The sequence below is a fragment of the Saccoglossus kowalevskii genome, chromosome 2, assembly GCF_978046115.1.
Source record: "Saccoglossus kowalevskii chromosome 2, keSacKowa6.1, whole genome shotgun sequence".
In the NCBI taxonomy this organism is placed as follows: domain Eukaryota; kingdom Metazoa; phylum Hemichordata; class Enteropneusta; family Harrimaniidae; genus Saccoglossus; species Saccoglossus kowalevskii.
The window spans coordinates 28,749,502-28,758,611 of NC_140642.1; the positions used below are offsets into that span (position 1 = coordinate 28,749,502).

Below are 9,110 nucleotides of genomic sequence, written 5' to 3' on the forward strand. Positions count from 1 at the left end.
TATCTGAGTCTGTCTGAAGTTTGTTTTAAGTTTTATTTATTTATTTATTTATTTATTTATTTATTTATTTATTTATTTATTTATTTATTTATTCATTCATTTATTTATTTATTTATTTATTTATTTATTTATTTATTTATTTATTTATTTATTTATTCATTCATTCATTCATTCATTCATTCATTCATTCATTCATTCATTCATTTATTTATTTATTTATTTATTTATTTATTTATTTATTTATTTATTTATTTACTTCCTTTACAGCTACATTCTCGTTCATTGAATCATAACAAAAGTATTCCACCAAAACACTGTATTTAAAACACACACACACACTCTTCTAGAACGTGTTACGTGGTCTTCTGCTCTGGATCCCATCATCATCTATCGGCCCGGGATCGACCCTAAACTTGACATGCAGCGCAAATCTAACAGATGTGAAAGTGGGCAACCGAAAGTACACACGCCGTCGACCAATAGATGTGTATAAACTTACTTCATGGCATGCCTGGTTGACAGGTCCGAATACTGCGCGGAAAGTCTCGATCTGTTACCACCACGAATACGCGCCGAACGACGCAATGCGTGATGAATTTACGCGATATGTATATTATCAACAAATCTGTTTCGTATTTTCACGTAATTTGATAGTCTATATTGTGACGAGATGAGAGGGAAATAAATATTTGTGTAGTCGGCTTGCAATGGCAAGAGGACAAATGTTTTTAAATGAATGATGTCAACTCTGAAGAGCGTGCTGTATATCAAACTCACCTCGATTGGTTCTATGCACGCGAGGCGGTGGAGTCGCCAAAACTACTGTAACAGCGAGACACCGTGTCGTAACTGCGAGGCTGTTATTTGTCGATTCTATTAATCAAAACGATGATAAATGAAAACGAGAAAACGCCTGGACGATCATTAGTCATTGGTGCGTACAGATGTGACGACGTTGTTCACATTGTGATCTATTAACGTAAAACTTTTTTTTTTTAAGTTCAGATGCATTTTGGACAGTTATCTACTAGCTACAAGTAAATTGGATGTAGATTATCATTATTGGTGGTGGTGGCGGGAGGGGTCTTATGTTTATGTGCCTTTGAGGATTGGCAAGCACAATGAACTTTTACGAAAATACTAATCACAGATTTCAGTCGAATTAGATTTTTGATTTTTCAAATGAATTAACTCACAGTTAGTCAGTTTTTTTATTTGACTTTAAAATTGACTAGAACGCTGCGGGTTGCGAACGCGTACATTTTGTCAATGTCCTAAAAAGTGCGAGTATTGAGAAAAACTTTAAGCTCGAAACTCGAGACTGAAAATGCCCTGAATAGCTAAAGTCAGTGCTGTCACTCACGTGGTCCGTCGCATTGGGGACTTAGGAGTGTTGATAACATGAATGACTGCGCTGAGAGTTTAAACTGGCTTTCAAAAGAGTATGATTCCTGCGTGAAATATGAACCCGATCCGTGTTTTCTGAGCGAACAATGACTATAGCTGTATTACACATGTTGTCGTCCTAGCATCGCGGAAATGCGAGTGGGTTCCCTGAGTGCCCCAGGATGTGAATTGGGAACAGAAATGCAGAAAAATAGTCAACTTTTTTTTTTTTCTTGATGCTTGGATAGTCATACTGCCAGTTACCCCGAAGCCACTCCCTACCCATAGTTCATTGCGACTCTTTGTCAGGCGGGAATTGAATTGACTACTACGATGAAGCCTTGAAATTGAATGTTAATGCACTATATATAAATTCGGATGCAAGTGTTCAACAATTAGATTACGAAATAAAATAGAAGATAGAATCCATCTATTGATAAGCGAATTGATGAAGTAAATGTTAAATTTGCCCCTGGGTTGGAGTGATGTAACAGATCGGGCAATATGCCAGCGACAATACAGCTATTTTGTACATCATAAAACAGTGAAATGGTACAAACCTGCACTCTTAACAACTATACGCCTATAATGTAGATGAATTGAGAAATAAACAACGCTATTTAATACGCCAGTCATTGGAGATTCTCAACAGTGTGAAAATCCTCAAGTTCGAGATTCGAGATTTTACTATTTATCATTAAAAATGTAATATGAAAAGATGTGTTGAATTTGAAGAAAAAAATGGTGCGACTGAAGGATCTTTACTCCGGGCGAGCAACGGATACATTAATCCCAGTAAGTATAGTTACAACTGGGAATGTTTCGGATGCTATATCAATTCTCTGCCAACAGAATGGAGTATTAATTGTGTCTCTTCTACTGTCAGTCAGTCGAGCCAGAAAGGGTGGATAGTTTCGTTCAAATGATGACGATACGCATTAGGTAGGGTCAGGAGATACACATATCTTCGTTGTTCCCCGTGTATCGTCATCTATATTATATGGTAGAAGTGATCAGCGACATCATCGTTTTGTGCCGATGGCGGGAAAGAAAAAGCTTATCGTCTGCTTGTACGTACAGATAACATGACACCGCTGCCAAATTTCCAACCACGAATTAAGTTGGTATCTTGAAAATCCTCTAAAACACTACTGGAAGGTCTGTGAGGTGGTCTTTAAAGCTTTGGACTTTACCGGATTATTTCTGGATGATCGTAGCAGTGCACTCTGGGGCGAAATTTTAATAAATAAAGGCGAGTAGAAGTAAGTATGGGCCGACGAGATATGTTTCCCGCTTCACGAATAATACGGTTTCATAGTATCTAAATATGGCCTACGTTCGATCGTAAGGCGGACCATAATCAGCGCAATGTGGTAAGAATCAATGGCGAGATAAGACTGCCTGAGATTTCGTATTTGATGTTGTATGGCGAAAGTTAATTTGTCCGATTCAGGTCAGCCCTCTCGCGTCTCGGGTTGAAGTAGGAGGTTTAAGAAATATGGCATAGTCATTAAGGGTAATTCGATACCCATTCACGATCTAGTCATCAACAATTGGATTAAAGACGGGACCATTGCTCCCCTTTGTAGTGGGTAGGCTCGTGTCAATAACTGAGCGCCATTTATAGACTAGCAGCAGGTCGGTCTCCTCGCATACAAGTTGGGCGGTCAAAGGCTTTCGACAAACGATGGACTTGATCAGCGATGCCAGTCGGGGGAGCTCATTTGCTGAGAAAATAAGGTTGCCCGTATCGCTGGAGGGAACGGTGAAATTGGTTGGAGTGACCCATCCGCTCCATTGCACTTGGTCTATAGAGAAGAAGACATAGAACGGAATGGTCCCCATATTGCTAATGTATTCCGCCGCCTAGCTGTATATATAAGTTTGAGAGTGTTCAACTGCTGACCGACCTCATATAAAGCAGAAATCTACACTCACTGACAGGCGATGAGGGCAAAGACATTTTCTACAGCTGTTAGATTTCACGATATACTCAAGAGACACGGACTTCCCTTCTTTCTTGTTTTCTGTCGATGCTGTTCTTGTTATGAATATATGAGTAAACTCGTCCAACGGACAAAGGCACGTTGAAAATTAACATATAATCTTTTCGTCATCGACAGACGGTTATATACAATCTCATTAAATTTGCTACGTAAATCAAACAAACACTTGGATAATACATCATAATGGCTAATCGACTACGGATTCCTCTGCTTTTCATGATTGAACTTAAAAGAGGCGGCTACAGACTAACCCCCTTTTTTGTTCGACATTCACACAAACCTCTTTTGCATGCCGATATTTTTCAACGTGGTGGGCCACTTCCACTTCATTACCACCCCTTTCTCTACATAATACATAATACTGTCCGAAATAACCATTCTTTTTGTTACATTCTAAATGTTGACTTTTGTGGCCCATTCAAGACCGGTGTTCTAATAATGATGCTTTTAACTTGATTTCACCGATGGCTAAATCCGGTCTTTGTCTCCAAAACGGTTGTGTGCATGCTGACTCAAATATTTGCCCCACAACCCCGGCTCTCGACCGTATTCAGTGCACCCCACTTAGTCTGATCATGATGGGGGTAAAACCCCAACGCTTTGATGACTTAAGTCTGTGGACCGTATGTAAAACGGCTGGCGATACAATCGAGCATGGGCGAAACTCGTTTTCTTTGATTTTTAATTGGAATGATGTTGATTTGGTGATCGCCTGAAACCATCTGTTGGACTGTTGTTGGGTGTCCCGCTGCTATGCAGTTTTTTTGGGGGGGAGATGACACCAAATGGCATGGAAGGGTAAACAAAAACAACAAATGCAAGGACACGAGCCGTTCCGTAACATCAACAACATGCTGTGGTGCTTTAATACAAATGATGTTTGGATTCTCAGGCAATAAATTGACCTTAGTCGAAATTTTCTCTGGAAATTCGAGATGAGAAATTCACTGTGATACCTTGCGAACCTGAACGACTGTGTTATCGACAAGCGATGGCGGTTTACACAAGAATTAACCGTGAGGTTGTGAAGAGATTACACAAATTTCTACAGAGTCGTAAGTCCCGTATATGGGAGGGGTTTTTTTCGCTGGGATAATGTGGTCCAGTGGTTTTAGATAAGGAAAATGTTCGCTCTTTACGGGTCAATACCAATAGATAGAGCGAGCACGTCATCTCATTAATAATAGCCCTATAATTACCAGTGCGGTAAAACCACCAGAAGACGGATTTCAAAAACCGAGAACAAAAACACAAAATAACCGATTTTAAATTGCCGACAAGTCTTTGTCACATGCACCACGGGGCCGAAATGCGGTAAATAAAATAGAAAACAAAAACGGAACTGAGGATCATTCCCTAAATTGCTAAATAGAGAATGATGGATTGGCCGTTGATTGGCAGGTAAACAAGCACCCGTTTGATGGCTATACCCTCGTGTTGGTAGGACAGTGGTTACATTACATATGTCATATATATGACTAAACAAACGCCACTTGGCTGTTAGACGAAACGTTATCCCACTGATGGCTCCGACAAAATATGTTTGCCGCATATCGCTCAAGAGCTCTTTTTTTCTAGTCAATGGTCACGAACAGCTAGCGTGCGGCAATTTCAATCTATCGTTTGAAGTGTTTCATAATTTGACTTTATTTAGTCAGGTGTCGGTACATATGCATGAATATTCTGGTTTCTTGTATTATTATTATTATTATTATTATTATTATTATTATTATTATTATTATTATTATTTTCGAGGGGACAAGATTCGAGTGAAAAAAAATATTACAAATAAATTTCCTATGAGCGAAATAACATAATAAATAAAGTCTCAGGCTCTTTTATTTTTTTCAACTCTTTTCGTCTTTAAAGTATACAGTCATTTTCTCATACAAAGGTTGGGTTCTCACTGGTAAAGTATGCACAAAAAAGAATGGACAATGCCAAGAAAAACAATCAACATATCAAACTTCAACGTCGGAAACATGATAGTATTTACAAGTAAATCTCCATGACTGGCATTGGGAGGGGCTAGGCTGGAGGGGGCAAGTCGGAGTCCCCCCTCTCAGTGACCCTTGCAACTTTTGACCTTTGGCACGAGATATTCGTCCCCGCTCCGTCATTATTACGGAAGTCAAAATAGTGAACACAACTGATTATAATTTAATGCAAGGATGCACTGCCTACCTGCCAAACACTGTCTGTGGTATACGTGGCAGTTGTGTCTGCACTGGCCTCATGGCTAATATTTATCAAACGTATCCCGTCTTGGGAGCTGCTGGATACCATTTGCTGGGCTAGCCATGTGAATCGAGCTCGATTGAGCCAAGAGAGATTGCCCAACCCTTTCTTGAGGCGTTCCAACCCAGTCAGTGTGTCCCCCCCCCGTCAGCAATGATGCGAAAAATAGTCACCATCCTCCCTCCGCACTGAACGATCAAAGCCGAAAAAAAAAACAATTAAACATACCCATATGTCAATGGTGTAGAGTGAGACATTTCCAATTAATTTATCTGTTTTATGATAATTAGCCTCGGTAACGAGAAATTGCTAGTTCTCTGTAAGCGGAGAAGTCGATGGCATGTGCTGAAATAAACTATAGCCATGGTCGCTGTATAACTTCAACGTTCTGTTGACACCTCATCGGCGATCAAGTTTCACTGATTGACGTGGTTGCCATGGCAAATAATTCGACAAACTATTGTATGAATATCTATATATCCGTGGCGAGCAAGCGGACCAATCAGGGCAGAGTATCTGGCTATTAATGTCGCGTTAAAATAATAATGTCAGAACGCGGCAACCCCACACGTTGGGTTATTTGCACTGTTGCTTCTCAGAGAAGGGTATATTATATGTGTGCGCTTGAGAGATACCATACTCAAGTTAGCCAGTCCGTGAATGACTCAGTGTGCCTGTTGTGGACACTCGGTAAGTTGTGATAGCGTCAGCTAACCGGTACCGCGTTACAGTACTGTCCGATTGCTGCAGCTAAGAACAATACCAGGAGACTATATACCCAGTTATCGAATATGCTACCATCGTTCGGATTTACACAGGAGCAAGTGGCCTGTGTATGCGAGGTCCTCCAACAATCCGGCAACATTGAACGACTTGGTCGGTTCTTATGGTCGCTACCAGCGTGTGAGCATTTACATAAAAATGAAAGCGTGCTCAAAGCTAAAGCTATTGTCGCTTTTCATCGAGGTAACTTCCGTGAGTTGTACAAGATCCTTGAGAGCAACAATTTCAACCCTCAAAACCACCCCAAATTGCAAGCACTCTGGTTGAAGGCTCACTACATAGAGGCAGAAAAACTCCGGGGTAGGCCTCTCGGGGCCGTAGGAAAATACCGCGTCCGCAGAAAGTTCCCGCTCCCCCGCACGATTTGGGATGGCGAGGAGACCAGCTATTGCTTCAAAGAGAAGTCCCGAGGTGTGCTGAGAGAGTGGTACTCACATAACCCTTATCCTTCGCCGAGAGAAAAACGAGAATTGGCCGAAGGAACGGGACTTACCACGACTCAAGTCAGTAACTGGTTCAAGAATCGTAGACAGCGTGACAGGGCAGCTGAGGCGAAAGAAAGGTATGTCCATATATCAAGACACTCAAGCAGTAATACATTGTAGCGTGTAGCACATTTCTTAAAAGCAGTAAGGGTCTTTTCTGAACAGAATACACACCGGTCGTGTTGACAAATCTCCAATCATTAATTTAATACAGGCCATGACAGTGTTGTTTTTCAGTCTGGGGGCCGTAACAAAATGAGAAAGCAATGAGTGAGGGGTCTTTGACGCAATCCTTTTGCCTTACTAGCGTGCTTGTTAAAAACCGTTATGTGTGCGGACCAGTTTAGGACGGCTTAACTATGATGGACTAGTCCCATTCATTGCTTAGTCTTATCGCCGGACACAAGTGTTTACTTGTCCATTAACGGGGCTACTGGTTTTACAAAATAAAAACGTTTGATATTTTAAGGACATATTTTGTCGGTCCTACATAGAAAACGTTCTGCCGACAACACTTTCTCTCCACTTTTCCATACCAAGTGTGCGATTAGCATGCGGCCATCTTGGTATTCCTGTTTCCTGCATCTCGCTTCATACCATGTCATAACAAATGTAGGAACGTTCTGGTAGCATTTTTTAAAAAAACTGTCATTGTTTGCCAAAACAGACGTATGTACGTTCGGTAAATACAGCTGAAACCCCTTATTTGTTATGTGAAAATTCCTGTTGAGTTCATTCGGACTGTGAACGGTAAATGAGATTGTTCCTCAAAGGCACATATACCCCTCGAATACCATGTGTGTTATGTAGAAGGGTCACCCATAATACACTGGTCTACTTAAATCACAGCCCAATTCACCGTTTTCAACCTCGTAAAAACAAATCTTATATCGTTCTCGTGTTGTTTTTATCTGTGCAGGGAAAACACAAACGATGGGGACAAGAATAAACTGGGACTGACAGCGGACGACTCGGACGAGGCCAAGTCGATCATATTAAGCCAACATCCAGGCGATAATGGCGAATCTGTTGTGATGCAACACACCGATACGAACTCACAAAATCTTAGTATGTTAGCAGACCTTCAAAAATCCACCATCGTTTCGCCGACTATGACCAGTCTCGCCAGTACGACACCAGCAGCACCCAGCGCCCATGCAGTGAGCGCCGATGTTCTACACACCCAACAACACAACACACTCCAGCCGACACTACTCACGTCCATGTCAACTAACTTGGTGGATCTCGGATCGTAGGATTTCACCCACTGACGATTAAAACTGTGACAGATTCTGCCCGGACCTCATTACATCAACAGGACCCTGATAGAACCCCCTACCGTCGCTGCCGTTTTTGCAACTATACCGCCAAAGCTAGAGGCAACTTACAACCTAAAGCGATCCCAGCTGACTGTGTGTAGAGAGAGTTGAACAACCGTGACACAGGTCTGGACATTTTTTTGCATGTTTGTGCGAGAGCAAATTTAGGTTATTGTTGACAAATGGAAAGGTGAACTATCGGATACATAGCCTTTTAAACCCACCGAATTTATTCTCGAGTATACAATTTTCGAAGATCAATTGCAGCATTTTTATATCAGCAGAATTATTTTTTATTCTTGAACTAAAAGAAATCTGCTCTCGCATTTGTTGTCGGTAAAGTAGTTTACCAGTGCTGACACTGCTTTAAAGCTTTTTTTATTATTTATTTTCCTGAGAAACCTCATATTCTTACCCATTATGTAGCTATAGAAAAATATACTATATGAGATAAAATTGCGTACGTAATATAAAGTAACCTGTATCTTTCCGTCTTTCGGCGTACAAAACGTACCCACTATGGCATGTACCCCTTTCATTAGTGTGTGGCATTTATGAATATATATAAATATTCATATATAAACACATATATATATATATGTGTATATACAAGGAATGGGTGGAAATATTGCCGGCCTGGCTTTGCTTGAACTTTTGGTAACACATGATATAAATTCTAGTTTTAAAAAAAGAGCATCGACGCTTAACACGTTGAGACGGTGTTTCTGGTTATCTTTTCGTCCCTGTAGAACAACGATGCTTTATAATGAGAAGGGGGATTTTGCGTCCATAAATTTTACATGCTTTGGTGTTTATGCGATAAATTGCTCTTTTTATTCAAAGTGGCAATCTCTTAATTGCCCACGCTTTAGACCCTTTGAATGTCACCGCCG

General features: G+C 40.7%; 1 protein-coding gene across 1 annotated transcript; it reads left to right on the forward strand.

Annotated features, from left to right (window-relative positions):
• The first annotated feature begins 6,248 nt into the window (after positions 1–6,248).
• Positions 6,249–8,691, forward strand: Six1 (SIX homeobox 1). The gene is given in 2 exon segments (NM_001290088.1): positions 6,249–6,975; positions 7,818–8,691. Coding segments are annotated over 2 exon segments (891 nt in total). The 5' UTR covers positions 6,249–6,421; the 3' UTR covers positions 8,155–8,691.
• The last annotated feature ends 419 nt before the right edge of the window (positions 8,692–9,110 follow it).